The sequence below is a fragment of the Cavia porcellus genome, unplaced genomic scaffold (genome assembly GCF_034190915.1).
Source record: "Cavia porcellus strain 051 isolate PalLab524CR breed Dunkin Hartley unplaced genomic scaffold, mCavPor4.1 scaffold_27, whole genome shotgun sequence".
NCBI lineage: Eukaryota > Metazoa > Chordata > Mammalia > Rodentia > Caviidae > Cavia > Cavia porcellus.
In genome coordinates this window covers 17,924,583-17,947,329 of record NW_026947510.1, presented here as the reverse complement: position 1 = coordinate 17,947,329, position 22,747 = coordinate 17,924,583, and the positions used below count along the sequence as shown (strand labels likewise).

General features: G+C 47.8%; 1 protein-coding gene across 6 annotated transcripts in view; it reads left to right on the top strand.

Moving 5' to 3' along the window:
- The window catches only part of Iqsec1 (IQ motif and Sec7 domain ArfGEF 1), a 302,628-nt gene that overhangs the window by 112,624 nt on the left and 167,257 nt on the right, over window positions 1-22,747 (top strand). For 5 of the 6 annotated variants that reach the window (XR_010043749.1, XM_063237941.1, XM_063237944.1 and 2 more), the window contains exon 2: window positions 13,300-13,329. The exons of the other annotated variant lie outside the window; for it this stretch is intronic. Coding sequence is in view for 4 of the 5 variants with exons in the window: in XM_063237941.1 (XP_063094011.1) it covers window positions 13,300-13,329 (30 nt within the window). In the remaining variant the exon portion in view is untranslated. The remainder of the gene's footprint in view (window positions 1-13,299; window positions 13,330-22,747) is intronic. 6 annotated transcript variants of the gene reach the window in all.

Here is a 22,747-nt window from a genome sequence, read left to right as displayed (position 1 = left end):
GAATTTGCCCAGCACCATACCTGCTGCTGCAGTTCATTGGAAACGCTGTGATCTGAATGTTCATCTCCCCGCCCTACCCCGGTCCATTCCTGTGTAATTTAATCACTGACTTGAAGGCAGCAGGAGCAGGATTTGGATTGGGGTGGGTGGTAGGTCATGGGGCACTGTCTTCCTGAGTGGGCCTCGTGGTCTCCACAACCAGCTCAGCCCTTTGGTCATGTGGGGCTGTAGCTAGAAGATGCCACTGCAAACCGGAAGGCAGACTTTTACCGGACACCAAATTTGCCAGCACCTTGTTAGATCTTGAACTTGAGGAGGCCCCCACTGAGTAGTCAGTGTTTCCTGTTAGAGCCTAAACAGACAAAGACAGGAAGACAAGTAATGAGTCACCAATTCCAGCCTGCATTCTAAAAATAGAGAACTCAATGTCACCTCTTTTTGTTTGTTTGTTTTTGTTGAGACAGAGGCTTGACACATAGTTCAGGCTGGCCTTGAACTCACCATGTAGCCCAGGCTAGCTTCAAACTTGTGGCAATCCTTCTGCCTCCGTCTCCAGAAAGCAGGTGTTCACTCCATACTTGGTTTTTTTTTTTTTTTTTAATAGCTGCACTGGAAATTAAACCCAGGGTCTTCATACTAAGCTATATTTTCATCCCTCATTTTTATTTTTTATTTTTTTATTTTGAGACAAGGTTTTGCTAAGTCACAGAGTTACCCACGCTGGTCTTGAAATTGCAGTCCCCTGTCTCAGCCTCCCAGAGTGCTGGATCCCAGGTGTGTACCACCACGCCCAGATTCGACTCCACCTTTCCAATGGAAGGATGTCAAGGATTTTTGGTCACCACTGGGACTCACCCAGTGCTCTTGGACAATCCTTGTATTCTGCAGTTGTGGGAAATAAGGGCTGGGGAAAGGACTTGCAGAGGTTACACAGAGGCTGGAGGACTGCCTCCTGGTAGCTGCTCAAGATCCCTTGCCCATGGTATTTAATGACTCTAAAGATGGTTGGACAGAAATTGGCTACATTCCAAGCAGTCTGTAATGATTTAATCTCTGTAACACCCTGGAGCGCAGGTACACTTTACCAGCAAGGAAATGGAAGCACGGTGAGGTTAAGTCTCACTCCTGGTAAGTTGCAGGACCAGGATTCAAGCCACTGCATTGAAGGCAGCTCCTTGGGGCTCAAGGGTGGATGGGGAGGAGTCATGTCACATGCTCACAGAGGCCAAAAGTTGGAGAGGATGCTGTGTGGCCTCTAGAAAGGGAGTGCTGAGCGGGAACTGCAGTCAGGATGACTGATCTGCAACAGATCCCTCCCTGGAGGAGCTGCTGCAGTGGGGGACTCCCAGGGGGAAAGTGGGCCTCGGGATTCAGCCCAGGTAGAGCTCAGTGCCTGCTGAGTGAGGGACAGCTGGGAGGGTGCTGGATAGAGGAGGGACACAAGCTGGCTACCTTTACTCAGGGCCTGTCTGGCTGGGCATGGAGAACAGATATAAGAGCTAAGGAGGAGACACCGTATGGATTAGGGGGTGCACTGGGCCAGGCAGGGACAGTGGGGACTGTGCAGATTTGGGGTCCAGGTTGTTCCAAAGAGGTCACCACTGGGATTGCTTTGAAGTAAAGAGGAGGAGATGGGAGAAAGAAGGCAGACAGGAAAAGCTCCAGGCAGCAGCCAGAGCACCCTGAAAGTAGGAAGCACCCTGCTGAGATGGGGCAGTGTGGTTTCCACGTAGCTTCTGTCCCCAGGCCGGCTTCCAGGTGGTGCTTTTGCACTCCAGTTTCAAGTTCTAGTGAGTGCTTGGGCTGCTGGTGCCCCAGTGCAGGCTCTGCTCACAGCCCCTTGCCTGGTTCTTAGTACCGGTGCTCGAGAGCTGGGTTCTAGGGTCTACAGGGCCTGCACTGACATCTCATGGAATGGCATCTGCAGGGTAGGAACCACACAATCAGTCCCTGTGATGGTTTCCTGTGAACTGGTAGGCACAAGACCCAGACACCCTATGTGGTGTAGAGCTGTCTCAGCGGGGAAAGCATAGTTTCCTCTGGGAAAGAATGTGGTGGTGGGGATTGTGATGCCTCCTGCCTTGCCTTTGTTGCCCAGAATTGCCTTTGCTATTCTAGTTCTCTTCTGGTTCCAGATGAATTTTTCTATTTTCTCTAATTCTGTAAGATATGCTGTTGGAATTTTGATCCAGATTGCATTAAATCTGTATAACAATTTTGAAAGTATGGCCATTTTCACTATATTGGTTCTTCCTACCCAAGAGCAAGGGATATCTTCCCATTTTCTGATATTCTCTTCAATGTCCTTTTTCAGAATACTGTAGTTTGCAATGTAGAGATCTTTTATTTCTTTTGTTAGATGGATTCCTAGGTATTTCATTTTCGGGTATGCTATTGTGAAAGGTGTTGTTTTCTTAATTTCTCTCTCAGTGAGTTTGTTATTAGTGTATAGAAAGGCTATTGATTTTTGAGTGTTGACTTTGTATCCAGCTGCGCAGCTGGATTTGGTTGCTAGGAGTTTTGGAAGGCAGGTGGCTTTAGATGGTTTCTCAGGCTCCCCCCAAGCCTCTTCTTAGACCCCACCAGAGGCTTATGAATGGATTCACACAAATCTCTCTATGGAAGGACATTCACAGAAGGGTGTAGGCTCACACCCAGGGCAGGATCCTCACTGACATGGGAGGGACACCCCCTCCATGGTGACAGGCGCCCAAATACCAGGCATCTGTGTGGCCTCCATCCCATTGCCAGGGCAGCCTATCTCAGGCTATAGAATGATACTTGTAGATGTCCTGATTCCAGAGCCCTGGAGGATTCTCCTTAAGGGCAGTGAATGCCACCACAATTCCTGACACCTGACAGGAAAAGGAGGAAAAGAGCCACCAATTCCCTCTCTTACCTTCTTAATTCCAAAGTGTTTATTTTTCCAGAAATGGAGACTCATTCCAAGTGGGTAGGATTTGCCTAAAGCTACACAGCAGGGAAGAGAGAGGCATTCCTGAACTACTGTCGAGGCACATGGGGACCAGAGGCCACGCCTGGAAGTCCCCAGCACACACACAGTGCCGATTGTACCTTGTGGCCCTCCCCACATCAGCAGGCTGTGGCAGGCAGGGAAGGGCATGGCTGAGAGTGTCTGGTTCTGCTTTGGAAGAGCATTGTCTACAGTTGTGATGTCTGGCTTGTTCTTGGGTGACAGATGCTGATCCCTCCTAGCTCCCTGCTCCTTCTGTGGACTTGCATCTCAAGGGCTCTGCTACATGGCCTGCCTGTCTCCATTGCCTCCGTGGGCTCCACACTTGCTGAGCCACCTGCTCACCCCACATTGTTTGCCTCCTTCTTCATACTGGTTGTCCCCTTGGGCTGGCACAGGCTGGCCGGGGCCTTGAGTGAGGACAGTTGGGCAGGATCTACTTGTGCATAGGCCCTGATGTTGCGGATATGAGGCACTGGAAGAAGCACATGTGAGTTCCAGAGGGGGGCAGTGACTGTCCTGCCCATGAACGCATCCTGCCCACACCCCTTCCCATCTTTGCTCCCTTGGTGGCTGACAGTCATCAGAGAGCTCCGTGTGAGCCTGGTTCCCCTCAGGAAGCTTCTGCTTTGTCATTTTTGAGTTGTGGCCAGGTCTCTGTGAACAAGAAAATGGTGTCACAAAGCTTTGGAGGACACAGGAAACAGATCCCCGCAAGAAGCCTCAAGATGGGGATCATCCTTGTGGGCTACGGGGCAAGTGGCCTAGGAGCTTCTCCCTTTCTGTGGAGCCAGCAAACTGGGCCAGGCATTCTGTGCCCTGGGCCTGGGAGAAGAATTGGGTTTTAGACTTTCAGGATCTCTGTAGAAGCTCTTTGCCAAGCACATCCACACCATCAAGATGGGGAAGAAATTACAGGGGAGAAAGAACAGAAACTTTCTGGATGTTGAGGCCTTCCAGGCACTGTTTTAGCTCGACAGTGACGATGTCCTTGAGGTGGACTCTGGGGAGGAGATAGGAAGCATGTCCAGGGGGCTGTGATTGGGGCAGACTCATGTCCTGCAGGGCCGAAGCGTAGGGCTGAGGCGATGGTAAGTGAAGCGGTTGAAGACAGAGCCAGGGCTCCACGTGGAATCTGTGGAGGAGCTCGCACCAGGGAGCGACCTGCAGCTTCTGCTTCCGCAGCCTCCTAGGATCCTGGCTGCAGGTACTACCTGACACTAGGCTGACCCTAGGAACAGCTCCAGACATCCACCACCCCTACCAGCCAGCAGAGCATGATGTGTGAAGGGAGGAGTGGAGGCAGGGAGAAAACCAAACTCACAACCTGGAAGAGCCACAGGGACTGCGCGCCACAGAGCTGTGAACTGACAGTGACAGTGTTAACAGGTGCCGGGGTGTAGAGAGGGAGCAACCAGTTCTTCAGCAGCAGCTGGGGCCCATGGCCTGGAGCCTGCAGAAGGGGCTGTGTTGGTGTGGAGTCCAGATGCCGAAGGGACAGGCAGGCAGGGTGTAACAGTGTAGTCGTGGGCAACTCTGCAAGGGGACAGAAATGCATGTCTCAAGTGCTCCCAGTCCTGCTGGCTTCAGAATTTGAGTCGGTGTTAGGTCTCCAGGTGACCCCTGGCAGCACTGACCTGGAATCCTCCTGTCACTCTCGTTCAGAGCTGGTGAGGCTCACTTGAGACCTCGGGTTCGCACTCCCTGGATCTCATCTCTCTCTATTGAGAGATGAAGAAACACCGAACTATTCTGCTCTGTGATCCTGGATTTTTACTTCCGAGATAATTGCTTAAAGGAGATAGATAATGATTAGGCACAAAGATGTTCATTCTTGTGTTATTTATATCCAGAAGCTAGTACAGGTCCACAAATAAAATAGTGCAAAGCAAGTGTAGGACAGTGTGTGCTGCCTGTTACAAGGTCCTGTGAATGGAGCTGTACAAGAATTCTGTACAAGTCATGCTCAGTGCCGCCCAGTGCTCTGAGAGATCAGTGCAGGAGGATTTCGAGTTTGAGCCCAGCCTAAGCAACGTAGCAAGATCCTTTCTCAAAGTAAGACATAATGTAATCCCAGGACTTGGGAGGCTGAGGCAGGTGGGTCATTGCAAGTTTAAGACCATCTGGGCTACCAAGTGAGCCCAAGACCAGTCTGAACCGCATAATTAGACCCTGTGTCAAAAAGACAAAGATAAAACAAACAAACAAACAAACCCAAAACAGAAAAAAGTGTCATGGACATGACACCATGGTATCCCCAGTACTCAAAACAAAACAAAACAGCAACAAAAAAACACTTAAGACAGACATATTGGCTGCCCTCATAGACCTATCATTATATTTGGGAAGACAGCAAACAAGACAATTGCAGGTCACGGCTGCACAGTGTGTGAATGAGGTAAGGTGGTGGAGAACTTGGTGGGGGTACAGGGCTGTTCAGGACTGGGGCAGTGGTGGTTCAGGGAAGACCAATGAGGAGAGTGCTTTTGTGAAATGAGAGGAAATGGTAGGAATCTTTCAGACAGAGGAAATAACAGTTTCCAAGTTGCTGGATCTGGGGTGCTCAGCTATGTGGAGTATGGAATGGGAGGTACAGGGCTTGGTGCAGGCAGCCAGGCAGAAATTACTGCCCTAACAAGGTGTGGAAAGGACTGGGGCCAGAACTGGTGTGCCACATGGACTGTGGATAGAACTTGGATTTTGTTCCAGAGAATAATAATACTCCAGTGTGAATGGAGCAGTCTACCTTAATGTAGGAGCTGATGAAGGAAGACCTTGTGGCTAAGGTAATAGGAACAGTTTTAATCCACCGTAAGCAAATGAGGCTGGTGTAGAATGATGTCACCGTGTCACTTCATTATAGCAAGGATTGGGTGTGAACATGAAAATACAACAGTAATTACCTGCAGATGGTGGAATGACACGTGATTTTTACTTGTTTTTCTTATGCTTTTCTACCACACAAAAAGTACAGGTGATTTCAAAACCTGCACTGGCGTCGGTCTGGCACTTGGTTGCAAATGGCAGAATTCCTTCTGCTACCTTGAGCTGAGTCCTTCCTGATGTTAGAACTGAGATTCCAGTACTATGCACAGAGCAAGCTTGGATCCCTCGGAGCTGCAAACAACCCTAATACTGTCCACTAAGCCTATCCCAGAGTGTAGCTATGGAAACCCTACCACCTGTGATGCTCAAGCCTGGGTGACAGAACCACAGAGTGGTACAGTGGGAGAAGCAGATGCCTATGTCCTCTCTGTGCCACACCCTTTCCTGTGTGACTCATGCCCACCTTCCCCATCTGGAAGGCATCTCTATGCAGGCGCCAAGGCCATCTGCAGCCAGAGCTACACACACATCTGAGGTATAGAGATTTCAGATTCCCAGAGGCTGAAAGGGGCACAGGAGGGAAATGGTCCATGGTGAACAAGTTAGTCTGCAGAACCCATCACAGATGGGAGACACGGGCCACAGACTGTTACTTGTACCTTGGCCTCCCAGAGGAGGGCTCCATTGTCCACCATGTTATGGTGGCTGTCCCAGCCCCTGCACTTACTGCATGCACAGGACCCTGATATCCGTGGCCCTTCTGGGCCTGCTAGAGCTCTTGGGCACCTGCATGGCAGGCAGAGCACAGTGACATGCCATCCCCAGGGGTAGCTTTCAACCAGTACGCCACTACTGGGCCATCAGCTGAGGGTTCATCCTGCAAGAGTGTCCACAGCTTTTCGGTTTATCATGGTGGTGGGCTCCCTGAGATGAAGGGCAGCTTGATAACAGCCCGGCACTAGCCACCTTCTCTTCTTCCTCTTCTCCTCTCCCTCCCACCTTACCTGCTTTCGCCTTCAACTGACCTTCTGGATTTGCACCTTCACCTCCAGGTCTGTGTCTGATCAGTACATGCTCCAGCGTCAGGGCCTCAAGATGTTCATACTGATCGCATCATCCTGGCTTTGCAAGACCTGTTGAGGGCAGTGCCTCAGGCAGTGGTTCCCAGCTGTCTGGGCTGCTTCTGTGGCCTTGTATGGGAAATCATCTTGTTCCTGGTGCTCATTTTCATCTGCAGGGGATGAGAGGGCTCCAGGATGCCTCTGCCTATGTACAAGTGTACTGTACCACTGTTCCACACTGTTACATAAATAGACTTTGTTCTCCCTAAATACCCAATGCCCAAAATTAGGAAAGGTTTACTTAGCTCACAGTTTGTAGAGGTTTCAGTCCATAATCAGCTGGCTCCAAAGCAGGGTGGTGTGGCAGAGGGACAACAGTTCAAGGTGGCAGAACACAGCAAAAGCAGCAAGAACAAAAAGGGAGACAAGAGAAGACTCTTTCTGTTCCTTAAATTGTGTGTAGCTTACCGCCCACCAGCATTCACACCCACAATCCCAGACAATCCTAGACAATGAATCAATCGCAAATGCTAGATTCAGGTGCCTCCATGACTGCATGAGGCTTTGGGGGGACATCTAGACACAAACCATAACACAGACTACATGTCCTCATGGACACATGCTTGCTTCAATGGGCACATACATGCACACACACACATGTACATCCATTCTCAGAAACTTCATGTCCCCAGCTCTGCCCACCTGCCCACTTCTTGGCCTTGAATCACTTCCTCCTGCCTTACCACCGGCAATATAACGCAGTGCAGCTGTGCTCAAAGCCATCTTCACAATGTGCCGCACCTGCATGGACAGCTGCCCTGTGTGTCGGTGCTGTTGTGGGGAGCACGAGGCACATGGTTGTGACTTCTCCCTGCAGATGCATCCCACTTCATGCTGTCCTCCTCCACAGGCTGCCTGCCTTCTGTCCAAACCTCCTGGCTGTGGCAGGATGACATTCCTCAGTGCTACCTGCAGCCATGTGGAGGGAGAAGCAGCCTGATTGGCCACTTGGGTTGTCGTCTCACCATGTTCCTGGTTGCTGATTGTTGCTGTCTTTCCTAGTCCACAATTGAGGAAAATGAGTATTAAGTGGCTTCTGAGGCCACACAGAAGGATTAATGCTGGGCTGTGACCAGGAGGAATCGTGAGCTCAGGGCCTGTGCTGGTTCCCTGGCATCTCTTGGCCTTTTGTTGTGATTTGTATCTAGATGACCTCCATAGCCTAATGCAATCATAGGCAGGACCCTTCGAAGGTGATCAGATTTGGAGGGTTTATAGCTGACTGCTGTTAGGAGGTGGGGCCTGGTTAGATGAAGTGATCATTGTGGGCATCCTGGAAGGTGATGTCTCCCTTTCTAGCCTGTCAACCTCTCTCTCTGCTTCCTGCCACTGGAACCTGAGCAGCTGTCTTCCATCCATAACCTTGACCCTACTGCTGACCATGCAAGAGCTGAAACTTTAAGCTGTGAGCCCCAAACCAACCTGTCCTCCTTTAAATTGTGTTGGGCATTGTGTCTCATCAACAAGAAAGTAACTTAAGAGATTTCAGTGTCCCAGGCTACCAAGTTCCTGGCCTGACTTCACCATGCCTCAGCCAGAAACCCCTGCCTGGTGTGAGCCCAGGGGACATAGCTGTGATTGGGAGGTGTCCCTGCCCCTTGAGAGCAGATAGAAAGCAAATACATGGGTGACAGCACTTCAGGGGGTTTGAGTCAAAGCCACAGGGCAGCATGATGAGAGGAGGAGGTGCTGGCAGGGGCCTGCATGGGCTATCAGTGTACTCCAAAATGTCCTGATAAGACCACAAATGTCTGAGCTGAACCCAAAAATGTCTGAGCTAAATGTTTTAGGAGCTGGAGTCACTCCTAAAACAGCCAGGCAAGATGTGTGAAGCAGTTATCAGAAGAACACACATATGCAACACAGCTTCCAGGGAACTGTTTGACCTGTGTAAAAAGGCATTGATAAGAGAGATTTACATGGATGCAGAGAATCCACCTTGGGTACATAGTGGACTTGTTTGTGGCACCAGGTACAGTCTTTCTATGTGGGGGGCAACAAGCTAAACCACTTTCTCAGCACCTGGACGGGCTCAAGACCCCACTGTAGTCTACCTAGTTGGGGAAACCTGCAGCTATTAGATCACAGAAGGGTCAAGGTGCAGCCAAGAGCTGGCACATGAGTATAATCCCAGCACTCTAGGAGGCCGAGGCAGGGAGATCACAAGTTTGAGCCCAGCCTAGGCAACTGAGTGAGACCCTGGCTCAAAACAAAAAAGACTGGGGGTATAGCTGAGTACAACGGCCCCTGGTGCAATTCCCAGTGACATAAAAGTAAGAAGTCAAGGTGTTTATTCTGTCTTTCTCAGTGAGAACACAAGACAAAAGTGAGGGTGATGGGGCCTCAGCTTCAGCCCCCAAAGGTCTGGGGCTGTGTGGCTGGGGGCTTCTGCTCTCAGAGTCTAAGGAGGTGGTAGTGGCATGGGTGGTCACAATATCGCTGGGGCTACAGTAGCCCAGGGCTAGGAAGCTGCTTCTTCTTACTTTCTTATCTTTATTCCTTTTATTTCTTTCTCTTGTCTAATTGCTCCAGCTAAAGTTTCCAGGACTTTATTGAGTAAGGATAGAGACAGTGGGCATCCTTGTCTTGCTCCTGATTTTAGAGTGAAAGCTATCAGTTTTTGTCTATTTAATATGATGCTGACTGTTGGTTTGTCATCGAAGGCCTTTATCAGATTGAGATAAAGACCATCTATTTTAATTTTCTGTAGGGATCTTTTTATTTATTTATTTATTTATTTATTTATTTATTTTGGTACTGGGAATCAAACTCATGACCCTGCGCTTTCCAGGCAGGTGCTTACACTGCTGAGCTAAATCCTTGGCTTCTATAGTTTTTTTTTTTAATCATGGATAGATGCTGGACTTTGTCAAAAGTTTTTTCTGCATCTTTTGAGATGATCATATGATTTTTGTTCTTGGCTCTGTTAATATAATATAGTATATTGCATTTATGGATTTATGTGTGTTGAACCATCTCTGCATCCCTGGGATGAATCCCACTTGATCATGGTGTACAGTCTTTTTGATGATATGCTGCAGTCTGTTTACCAGTATCTTATTGAGGATTTTTGCATCCGTGTTCACTAGTGAGACTGGCCTGTAATTCTCCTTCTTAGTTGGGTCCTTCTCTGGTTTTGGAATCAGAGTACTGCTTGCTTCCAGGATGAATTTGGGATTATTACTTCCATTTCAATTTTATTAGAGTTTGAGAAGTAGTGGTGTTAGTCTTTACTAAATTTCTTGTGGAATTCGGCAGTGAATCTGCCAGGGCCTGGGCTTTTCTTTGTTGATAGGTTTTTAATCACATCTTCAGTTTCATTTAGGATTTTTATAGCTTCTTGATCCTGCTTTGGTAATTTGTATGTATCATTTCTTCTGTATTTTCCTTCTTGTTAGAATACAAGTTTTCAAAGTAGGTATAGATGATTTTCTGGATTTCTGCAGGGTCTGTTGTGTTTTCACCCTTTTCATTCCTAATAGCATAGATTTGACTCTTTTCTTTCCTTTTTTGTGATAAGATTGGCTGTTTGTCAACTTTATTTAATCTTTCAAAGAACCAACTCTTCAATTCATTTATTCTTTGTATTTTATTTTATTTTTTAGTATCCAGTGTGTTAGTTTCTGCTCTGATCTTTATAATTACCTCCTTTGTACAAGCTTTTAGAAGTTTGAGGTTCAACATTAAGTTGTTTATATGTGCTTGCTTTGTTTTACTGATATGGGTATTTATTGCTATAAATTTCCCTCTGAAGACTGCTTTCATTGTGTCTCATAAGTTCCGATATGTTGTATTGTCATTATCATTGAACTGTAAAAGCTGTCTAATTTCTTCTTTAATTTCATCTGTGGCCCATTGGTTGTTCAGTAAGGTGCTATTTAATTTCCATGTGTTTATGAGGTTCTTGTGGTTTCCTTTGGCATGGATTTTTAAATTCACTGCACCATGGTCTGATAGTATGCATGGGATAATTTCAATTCCTTTATATTTACTTAAGCATATTCTGTGATTCAGTATGTGATCTGTTAATCCTGCACATGGAGAATATCCCATGTGCAGGTGAGAAGTGTATTCTGATGTTGTGGGGGTGGAACACCCTATAGACATTTGCTCAAAAGTTTGATTTAGTTTAATATTTTATTATTGATTGTTTGTCTAGTTGATCTGTCTTTTTGTGACAGTGGGGTATCGAGCTTTCCCAATACAGTTATATTGGGGCTTATTTGATTTTTCATGTCCATGAGTAATTGTTTCACATAACTGGGTGCACTGGTATTTGTTGCGTATATATTTGTGACTGTTATCTCTTCCTCTTGGATTGTTTCCTTTATGAGGATGTAGTGGCCTTCTTTATCTCTCTTAATCAGTCTTGGCTTGAAATTAACTTTATCTGCAAATAGAATAGTTACCCCTGCTTTTTTCTGGATTCCTGTTGCATGGAGTATTGTTTTCTATCCTTTGAATTTCAGTCTATGAATTTCTTTTTGAAATAAGTGTGTTTCTTATATGCAGCATATTGTTGGATCTTGTTTCTTAATCCATTCTGCCAATATGTGTCTGTTGACCGGTGAATTGAGACCATTAACGTTGATGGTTATAACTGATATGTGTTGGCTTATTCTTGTCATGTTGTTTTCCTGTTGTTAGCTCCCTGCCCCCTTTTTTCCTTCCCTCTAATTGTTTGCCTTTCCTGGTGGATTCCTTCTGTTGGGGTTCATAGAGCTGTAATCCTTATCATCTCTTTCTAGGATGTCCTTCAAAACATTTTGGAGTGCTGGTTTGGTGGTCATAAATTTAGGAAGCTATTTTCTTAGCTCACTCACAAGGCTGGTTGGTGGCAGGTAGCATCAGATTCCCCTTGTTGATCCCTCCAGAGACCATAAGGTAGCTGGCTCGCCCCCGGAAGAACAGCACTAGGGAAGAAGCAGAAGGTAGAGATGGAATGCATGCATGAATACACACATACGTGTACACATGCATGCACGCACTCAGCCCCTGCCTGCTTTCTCTTCTGTTTTGGCAAATGACCAAATGGAAACAAACTATAGTACAGGAACTTTCTGTCTCTGTCTTCTGGTTTTGCCGCTCCTGTCACTCTATGCTAGCTGGTACTTCTACTTCCTAAAAATGGCTGGAATTGTCAGCTGCTGGGGGCTTTTGCATTAGCATCTTGTCCTCTGACCTCCAGAAGCAAGGTAACAGCCAAGGTCTCAGCCACTTCCATGTTCCGTGGCCCCTGCTAGTGTAGGACTAGCGTGACTCTGTGGCTGTGCCTGAGTCCCACATGGAATCCTGTCCAGGAGTCTGTGTCCTGTGGAAGACCACAGGCCCCGCAGCACCTTGCTGGGACTACAGTTGTCTACCCCTAACTTAATAATGCCTCACACTGCAACATGTATAGGCATAGTGCATACTAAATGCTTATTAATATGGAAAAGGCAGTAAATTGTGGACTTTGGTACTAGGTGGAGTTCTGGGCACCTGCTGAGGGTCTTGAGGCCAGGGGGTTCTGGGGACGTTAAGGCTGGTCACAGAGGTGAGTAGATGCGTCCTTCCATGGATGGTGTTTGTTCACGGCCCGTGCACCCGTCATGTTTCTGGAAAGGCCATGGGCAGAAAGACAGTTGACTGCCTTTGTCTTAAACAGCCTTTGTGTAGCTGTCTAGCAGGAAAATACAAATGGGACACGCAAGGATTAAGTGTGAATGTGCGTTTTGTGGCCTTTTGCACCTTAAGACCCAGAAGCCCGGCAAGGCTTTATCCATCTGCTGCGTGGGGTTGAGCTCTGAGCTCCTCTCTGGAGCAGTGAAGGTGCCATGGGCATGGTGCATGCTCTGCAGTCCCTGGGCAAGTTCAAGTTTCAAGTGTGAGATGCAATCTCATTGCTCAGTGTCTTGACATTCAAGCTTGTCTCCTTTGAAAAGTGATTGTAATTGATTTCTGGATGCTTGCAAACAGAGCACTCAGCCGTGGGAAAGTATTCTGGAAATACCAAGTAAGGGGGTGCAGGAGGCCATTTGCACTTCCTCAGACCTTTCATTCATTCACTGCCCTTCAGAACCCAGAGAGCAGAGTGCTGAAGCACAAGTCATCTCTCAAGATTGTCACCTACTCCTGGGGTGTCTCAGGTCCTGTGGAAACAACAGTGGAGGAGAAGGATGCTCGGAGGGTGGGAATGGAGCCCGAGGGCTTCTAGGAGGGGCGCCTTTCAGAATGGAGTTCAGACAAAAAGCGAAAGATCTGGAGGCCTGGGCTGGGAGGCAGTGGGAGAGGGACATGGGTGGCTAGGAGCCTCCTGTGGTCCCACGTGGAGTGGCGTCCTGTAGACTCTGAGAGCTGAGGACACTGGCATCTAAGTGTGCATTTTTTTCCTTGCAGGTCTGAAGGAGAAAGCTCCCGCAGCATCAGGTACGTGTTACCCCCACTCTGCCTGTGTGTCTGTCCTGGGAGTAGTGACCTTTGTGAAACCATGTGCTTTGCTTCCCCATGGTGGGTGGCCTACTGTCCTGGCTGCTGCCCCTCGGCCTCGGTATGGACCTCAGAGGCCTGTATGAGCAAGAGCGCTGGCTCACTGCAAGGCTTTCTGTGCCCTGGGGTGAGGCCTGCAGTGACGGTTGTTCCTCCTTATTGGGAACCAGTGTGCCTGAGCAGTGACCTGTTTATGGCCAGAGCTTCTGTGCTCGATACCACACTCCTGGGGCTGGGCAGGTGAGGCTGGACATCTGCCTGGTATAGGTGTTCCCATGGGGCAGTGAACATGGAGAGGACAAGGATGGCCATGATGTGGGGTCTCCTGAGGGCAGGGACTGGACCCTGGGGAGTCTGGTCTGAGTGGTGTTTCAGCGCCTCAGCAAGTGGGGCGGGGCTCAGGGACCAGGGAAGGCTGTGAGGCCAGCGTGGTGGGAAGGAGGGGGCAGGGGCTAGTGTAAGATCCCGTTGTCCCTGGAAGCCCACTGACAGCATGTGGACTCTGGGTTTTGGGGTGGTAGCCTGTGACGACTGGGTGTGCCATTCTGTGGCTGGGCCGAAGAGATGAGATGTTATTTGGGCAGGGGCTGGGGGTGTCAGTTGGGTGAGGTCATCTGGTGACAGGGTGGCTATTGGGGATTCAGCCTGGCGGCCAGACTATCCAGCAGTGTAGGAGAAGTGGGCAGGAAGGTAAAAGCCAGGGAGGGTAGTGGAATAGGGTAGGAGTTGGAGCTGGGGCTCTTGACTGGGCAGGGGCCCAGCAGGAAGCAGGGTCACACTCAGAAGGGGACAAAGGGACCAGCTGGGGACAGTGAGGCATGGACCAGCACCAAGGGGAGCTAATGTGAATGTGGCGAGATGTTGGGGTGACAGGGAAGTTGTGGGAGGGGTGGCCTAGCAGTTGCCCTGTGGCCGGAGGAGGAATGACGGGAGTCCCTGGTGTGCCACATGTTGTCCGTGTACAAAGCAGGGTGCAGGGGTTTCTGTGTTGCTTACCGCATTTGGGTGAAGAAGGGGAAGAAGGTATGTTCATGCCAGGTGTGGTGGCACATGTCGTCCTCGGTAGCAGCCCCTTGTCTGAGCCCATCCTGTGAAAGTACCTCAGGCTCTTACAGATATGTCTGCTGCCACCTGTGGCCAGAGTGCAGTGCTCGTTCCTAAGGTGTGGAGTGTGAAGGAGCTGGTTGTGGCAAGATGGCCCTTGCCCTCGGCCACCAGCCCTGGCACTGCCTACACTGGGGATACTGGCAGTGGTTGCCAGGCAGGTAACATGGAATGGACGCCTGGAGAGGGGAGAGGGAGGGTACTTTTATGGGGCAGCAGTACGTGCCAGGACCCAAGATGAGCACTGGCTGACTATGAGGTGGAAGGAAGGAACAGCCTATGATATATGCTGTCATCCCAGCACTTAGGAGGCTGAAGCAGGAGGATTGCTATGAATTTGAGGTCAGCCTGGGTTACTTAGTGAGTTCAAGGGCAGCCTCAAGTAGATAGTGAGACCCTGTTTAAAATAAATAAATGGACCTTAAAAAAAAAAAAAAAAAGGTCCCCAGCCATTCAGGTCTGATCCCAGGGCATCCTGCTTGGACACTGCCAACTGTGAGCTCCAGGAAAGTTTCCAGGAGGTTTGCTATTGGCTGGGCTTCTTTCTTGGCTTCTCTTAGACCTCAGATGCTCAAGTGTGGCAGTGGCCTTCTGCTTCCTATTGCTGTCTGATGTAGCTACATACCCCTAGAGCCCTCTCTTGAGCATCAGGGTGTCTGACACCTTCATGTGAGTGCCTCACACTCCCTCTGCAGGTGCCAACCATTCTTCCAAATACACCCCATGATTCCAGCCTGCCTCTGCCTGGTGTGGACAGATTGGGATGCTTTCCACCCACAACACTTTCCCAGCCACTTGCCCAGCATGAGTCCCAGGTTCTTATAACCCAGCTGATGAGGTGGACCCTGAGGTGCTCTGTGGCATTTACTCCTGGCTTTTGATAGTCCAGTTCCTTCAGCTTTGTGTTCTGGAGATCTAAGCATTCATTCATCCTGTCATCCACTTTCCTCCTTGCTGAGACACCATACCCAACACCCTCCACCTAAAGAAGGAGAGTAGTGTGTTTGGGTTCACACACAGAAAACTGCATAGTGAGAGCATGAGAAGGGAGGAGGCCGCTCAGGACATGGTGTCCAGGAAGTGGAGAAAAAGAGAGCCAGAGAGGGAAAGAAAACCTTCCCAGCCACGCTCCCAGGGGCCCGCCTCTTCTAACCAGGCTGCCTCCAGACAGCAAAAGCCCCATAATCCAGTCTCCACTCAGAAGCCCTGCCTATGAGTGCATGAGGCACTTGGGTGACAGCTAGATATAAACTGTATCCCAAGACATCCAAACCAGAAGGTGCCAGCACCTGCCAACACAGAGCAGGCACTGAGGGGGCATCCCTGGCATAGATTCAGCTTGGTACTGCTGAGAACCCTGGACAGATGCTGTTCACAGATCAGGCGTATGTTAAGGGGTGTCTCACTGAATTTAGGGCTCATCAATGTTTTCAGGCCATAAACTGGAAGGAAACAAAAGGAGCGGACCCACATCCTGCTGAGACCCCTAAACACACATAAAAACCCTTACCAGACTATCGCAGAGGGGTACATTGTACTGGTGGGCAAGGCCAACCTTGGGTGTCATCAGCCTCGGGAAGATGCTGCTTGATGCCAAGAAGCAATGCGCTTTGCTCAACATGAAGTCACAGATTCTGAGACCCCTCCCCGAGACCCCCCAACTCCCTCCATTCCCTCATGTGAAGTTATTTTTCCTGAACCTCTGAGAATGTGAGCAGTACTCTGGACGGCTGTTTCAGCCTCTTCTGCAGTAAGGGAGTATATTTTGCTAGGAGCCTGTTTGGGAATTCATACACGCTCCTTTTCCCCAGGGCGAAACATTTGCAAGATCAGATGTGTTCGTTTTCCACAAATGAAATGACTCATATTTGACCATTTTACAAATGTAGGCTTCTGTTCATTGTTTCTGGGGACCGTGTATCTGCTTTTGGCTCTGTTCAGGAGGAGGCTCTAGGGGCCATCAAATTTGCATCCTCTGATGATTTATTTATGGGGCATCATGGGAAGAGAAGAGGTCTGTAGACTTTGGATTCTAAAAAGAATGCAGAGATTCACAGGGGCTTGGAGACTGCATTGAAAATGTAAGCACTTTTCTGCAGGTGAGATTATGTTCTTTTTCCTGGTGCCCATCAGAGCTTTGAAATGACCTCAGCTGTGTTCAGTAATAGGAATAAAGAGCACTTTAGTATGTATTGTTGCAGGGAAGGACCCATCTGCAGCCAACGCCGCCCCTTCAATGATTATTGCTATATTCATTCAACTCTGGGAAACTGAGACACAGGTTGGCCACAGCCAGGATGTCACCCAGTAACGCTTTTGCAAGGTAGAATGGCCTGTAGTGCTTGTTGAAAATACAACAAGATTCCTGGACCCAGTGCTTATTGTGTCACGCTCAGTAGGTCTCGGATGAGCCAGGAATCTGTATTTTTAACAAGTTCCTGTGTGATTCAAAGGGCAGCCTGAGCATATGGACTCTCATGGAAATAGAATTTCTACAGCGGCTGGTGTCAGAAATGTCCACTGCGTGAATGTGAGCTGTAGACATTTTGCTTCTGATACTTGGAAAAATACCGAGTGAGGTGGTTCTGCAAAGCTGGTTTGCCATGCCTGACATTTTCCTAAGGCACTGGAGAGCATTTTGGGACTGGTAACAGGGCTAGGGCCTGAGAACTACTGGGGGAGAAGGCAAGGGGACTGTTCCTTGATAAGGGGACTTGGTAACCATTGTTGTCTTCATTGGAACCCAGATGTGTAAGCAAAAGCAGTTGGGTGACACGGCTACCTTTTCCTGTGTCCAACTTTCTTGGTTCACACCAAGGCATGATGGCCTTGGTAATTAGCAGGTCTTGTTTCCTAAGACATGAAATGACAACATACTTCATTTTATTTGCCAGGCAGTATAAAAACCGTGGAGCATAAGAGATGAAACTGGAAGTGTCCCCTCTGCCCAGTAAACAGAGCTGGACTCACAGACAGGAAGGGCTGTCAGTCCTAGTGGGATGGGGCCTCCTGCAGCTGTCTCCCATGGTATCCAAATGAGGGATGGGATGAGGGCCTTGAGAAGCGTTCTGTCATTATGACAAAATACATGAGGAAAAGCAACTTAAAAGGAAGAAATGTTTACTTTGGCTAATGGTTTCAGGCACTATTGCTTTGGTTTATGGTTGCCAGGCTCTATTGCTTTGGGCCTTAGCAAGGCAGAACATCATGGTGGGCAGTGTGGTATTGGAGAGCAAAACTGCTTAACTCATGGTTGCAGGGGAGGAAAGATGGAGAGGGAGAAGGGGAGAAAGGAAAGGGCTGAGGACAAAGTATATCTTTCAAGGCCAAGCCCTTGGTGGCCTGCTTCCTCCCACTAGGCTTTGCCTCTTAACATCTCCACAGCCTCCGAGTAACCCACTAAGCTATGAATCTATCAGTGGATTAATCCAATCATGTGGTCAGAGTCCGTATAAGCCTTTTACCTTCCAGAGGCCCCACTCCTTGATTTGCCGTGTTGAGCACCAAACTTTCAGCATGGGAGCTTTTGGGGAACACTTAAAATCCAGACTGTAGTAAGGGACATACAGGCATTGCTTAGCACTGACCTGAGTTCAGATCTGGTCTCCTGATCATACTTTGTCACGTGGGCTTTACTCTGAGCTCTCCAGGCCTTTAGGGTTTACACTCACTCCACGGTCTTTACTGAGCACCTGTTGTGTGAACATCTTTACACTAACCAAGTACACTAAGACCAGTGAACCACTGCTCGTGGTGAGATGAGATTAAAACTTTCAGCCTCAAGGAGAGTGGGTGGATTAAATGAGGCAGAAGATGAGACGGTACATGGCTCAGGTATATAATTTTCTTTCCTTTCATCTTCCTTGTCACAGTCCGGGGAGACTCAGCTCCTAAAATCACGAGGGAGGATTTGAGAAAGCCCAGGTTGGCCTGAGCAGGCAGTGCTGGCCAGAGCTTGGAGAGCACATGGCTCCATTGCCTTTGCACATACCTCCTTCTCTACCCTTGGAGTGAGATGTGTGTCTTCTCCGTTTCTGTCTGGATAGTCTGTGTGCATCTTGAGCAGTTGCCTCAGGATGGGGCTTCTTATTCATGACTGCTCTTTTCAGGCGCCCTGCTCTCCTGTGTGGCTCACACATCGTGGGTCTCCAGTGCTCTCCAGTGGACTCTATTCAGCCTGATTCTGGAGGCACGAATGGGTCTTTCCTTACCTGGGAAGTAGTAATATCAGATACAAGTCAAATTCAAAATGGGCAAAAAAACCCCACTAGACTAAGTGCTTTAGAAAAGTCTCCTAGTAGGGGCTGGGGATTTAGCTCAGGGGCATAAGTGCTGCCTTGCAAGTGTGCGGTCGTGAATTCGATCCCTGGTACCAATAAAAAAGAAAAAGACAAAAAAAATCCCCTAGTGCTACTTAGAAGATGGAGCAGAGATACTGGGGGAGCAGGGAGCCTACTGATGTACCCAGTAGGGGACTGGCTTAGACTACTGCACGTACTAATCACTGTCTAAACGTCTATGTGTGTTGCAGCCATGTTTTCAGTAGATGCTTATAAGGTGGTGAGTCTGACTCAGAGTCAGTGTGTGTGGAAGGATTTGGAAACCATGTGCAAGAGAAGAACTCAACTTCCCCAAGGCTCAGTTTCCTCATTCTCAATTTAGAAATAAGGACACCCAGCTCCCACAGTGTCCTTAATGTTTCTCATGTCTGGCTTCCTATTCTGTCTCAGTGTGTTCTCACACTCTGGCCCCCCTGTACCACTGCTCACCTGACCTCATTTATACCCAGGTCCTTGTGCTTCTGTCTGTCACACACTTCCCCAGGTCCTACCTGGGCTGCATCCCCTTCCTCAGTTGGTTCTCCTAGACAGCAATTTGGTTCTGTTTTCTGTCCGTTCTCACACTTTGTTTTTCACTTAGGGCAATTTCTGCTAAAGAAGGAAGTCATTTTGTTGTTTGCTAAATGTCTTATGACTTTTTTGTCCCTTATTTCTTGCATGACAGAGTTTTTCCTAGATAGTTGATTTTTGCAGTGAGACATTTTAATTCTCATGCCTTCCATTTTAAGTATGTCCTACAGCTATTTCATTGTGGTGGTCATTGGGATTCCAGTTACCATGTGAAAATGATGCTGCTCTGGTGTGAATCCGTAGCTGTGTCACTTTAGTAACAGTAATAGAAAACCATGCATCCATACAGCTCTGTTCCCTCGACACAGAGTTGTATGCATATGTGATATGGCCAGTAGCATAGACTAAAATAGTTCTTAAATCGTGTAAAAAATAAAAAGAGCACTAGCTCATGTACGTTGTCATATACATTGTCATGAATTTGCCTTTACCCGAGATGTTTCTGTCTTCGTCCAGCTCTGAGCTCCTGTCTGGTCGCCTTCAGTTCAAACTTGAAGGGCGCCCCTTGCACAGGGCACAGCACATTGGCCAGCTCCTTTGGCTCTTGTTTAACTGGTGTTGTAGCTTGAACATGTGTGTGTCACTTTGAAATCCCTGTTGAAACTTTAGCACAAGTGCAGTAGTAGCAAGAGCTTTCATAAACAAGATGCATTCCTTAGAGGAGGGTTTGAGGGAAGGCATGCACTTTCACCCCTTCCACTCTGTACAGACATGGCAAAAGTACTGTGTTAAGTGAGTCCTTCCCACACGCAGAACCTCCTGGAGTTTTGACTTTGGACTGCCAACTTCCACAATTGCAAGAAATCCGTTTCTGCTGTTTCTAAGTTACCCATTCTAATGTATTTTGTTATGGCCACTTAAGGGATTGAGGCATCTGGGAACCCTTGGCCCATTCCCTCCTCTCAGAAGGACATTTTTGCTGGCTATAGGATTCTTGGCTGGCAGTCTTTGTCCTTTATCACTTGGAATTATCAACCCATGACCCGCTAGAACCCAGGATTTCTGATGAGAAATCTGACGAAGACTTTATGGGGAAATTAGGATTGAAAACTCTGTTCTTGTCACCCCCCTACATGTAAATAATGTGACCTATGGTGTCTCAGGGAACAGGACATTTTATTATAGTGTCATGATGTCAGTTAAATGCTACGATCCTTTCAACACCAATCATTCAGAGTTAGAATAAAAAATAGAATTAAATTACATGGAGTGTAGCTATGACAAGGTCTTTAAAAGAAAGCCAAATGTTATTACCCATTTTCAGACTTGAAATGAAAAGACCATTGAAACACACCATGGGTTTTAATTTCTGAACAAGTAAATATCAATCTCCATAACTCACTGAAGCAAAAAGCTTCTGAAGTCTTTTGTTTTAAGAGTGGAAAATGTCCTCTGGATAGTTAACATTGTCAATTTGATTATTTTGGAGCATACTTCTGGGTATTGTCTGGGTGGGTCATGGAGGTGTGACCTTCTGGGTGTGTCTGGGTGGGTCATGGAGGTGTGTAAATCTGGCCCCCAGCCCCTTCCTGTCTGGTCCTGTTCTCTGGTCTGCTTTCTGGTCACCACAATATAAGCAGCTTTGATCTTCCAGATCTCTCTGCAATGTGTCTACCTTGGAGTCAGACAGACTTCTTTGAAACTATGAAACCTCACCTCATGTAGGTCTCAGGTATTCATTATAGGAACAGGAAAGCTGACTAATATCGAAAGTTGATATCAGAGAAACAGGGTTGTTTATATGACCATACCTGATCACGCAGTTCAGAAGTCTTTGGAACTAGTTTACTGAGTTTGGCAAGTTTGGAGATGCTGGCTGGAGGATGCTGTCAGCAGACTCTGTTGGGTGATTCTAGTTGAAGCTCAGAAAACCAGAATATTCATAGAAATGGGTAGACAGTAAAGGCCAAAGCCAGCCTCCTAAGGTTTCAGTTGGGAGTGTGGACTCTATTGGAAATTGTTCTAGAGGTCACAACTGTTGCATTCTGGCATATAATGTGTCTATATTTTGTCTGTGTCCTAAGAGACTGAATATATAGTTGATGGACGAGCTGGTCCTACTGCAGGAAATTTCAAGGCAAACCAATTTTCAGGCTGTGGATGGGTATTGCTGGCTGCTTTTAACCAAATTTCTAGTGAAAAATCAGAAGGTAAGAGCAGAGCAGAAAGATTTGCAGATTTTAAATTTTGGCTTGAAAAGAACCACGTGTAAATATGGGGCCAAAGGAGGTATGGCCATTGCAGAGACTTGTATCCTTAAAAAGAAAACCAGCACTTTGAAGATACCTCAAGGACACTGCTATAATCGGCAAGACTCCATCAGTAGCAAGCTCAAGGAAGCAAAAGTATGAACCTTTGGTTTAAGAAGAGAGGCTCTGGGGCCCCTGTCTAGAAGGGATACCTAGGGAATTGAGTCCCCAGGATTCATTTCACTCTGCTCAGTCCCCCAACCCTCAGAAACCACTGCAGCCATGTTCCAAGGGGGCCTGACTAGTGCTCAGGCCAGCAACAGACCTTGGCATCATCCCCATGATGCAGTTTTTTGAGGCATGTGAGAATAACAGAGTCAGAAGGCTTCTACCCAGATTTCAAAGGAAACTGACCAGGAGACCAACCAGTGTGCGACAGGATCATCAGAGTCCTTGCCAGGACCCCTGAGATGGTGATATGTGAAGCTGTGGGAATGAATTAGAAGCTGCATTGGAAACCTCAGGAAGTTGAAAATGCTGGGCCACGGAAGATTGGCTAAGGAATGTCAAAGGCAGCAAGAGGAGCCCACCCAAGAGAGAAGTTGTGTAACTGCAACTGGCGAAACCTGAGGGGTGGGACCATTCAATCCTGCAACTCTTAATTTACTCCCATGTGTCCTGATTATGAATAGGGAGCTGTGGGACTTACTATTTGCCCTGGGGGATTTCAGTCTTGTTTTAGGTCAATTCTTTTCTATCTTCCTATTCTTCCCTTTCAGAATGGGAATGTTTGTCTGATACCATTGTGATTAGCAAGATGTAACTTGCTTTCTAAATTTTATAGGGCTTCATAGGTAAGAGTTTGCCCTGAGAGAGAGAGAGAGAGAGAGAGAGAGAGAGAGAGAGAGAGACAGAGACAGAGAGACAGAGAGAGACAGAGAGACAGAGACAGAGAGAGACAGAGAGAGACAGAGAGAGACAGAGAGACAGAGACAGAGAGAGAGAGACAGAGAGAGACAGAGAGACAGAGAAGACTTTGGATTTGGACTTTTGAACAATGCTGGAAACATTGAGACTTTGGGGAAGTGATTATTGTTTTTTGGTTGTACGCAGGGTAGTTGTGTCATGTTAGATGGAATTATAAAACGGTTATTG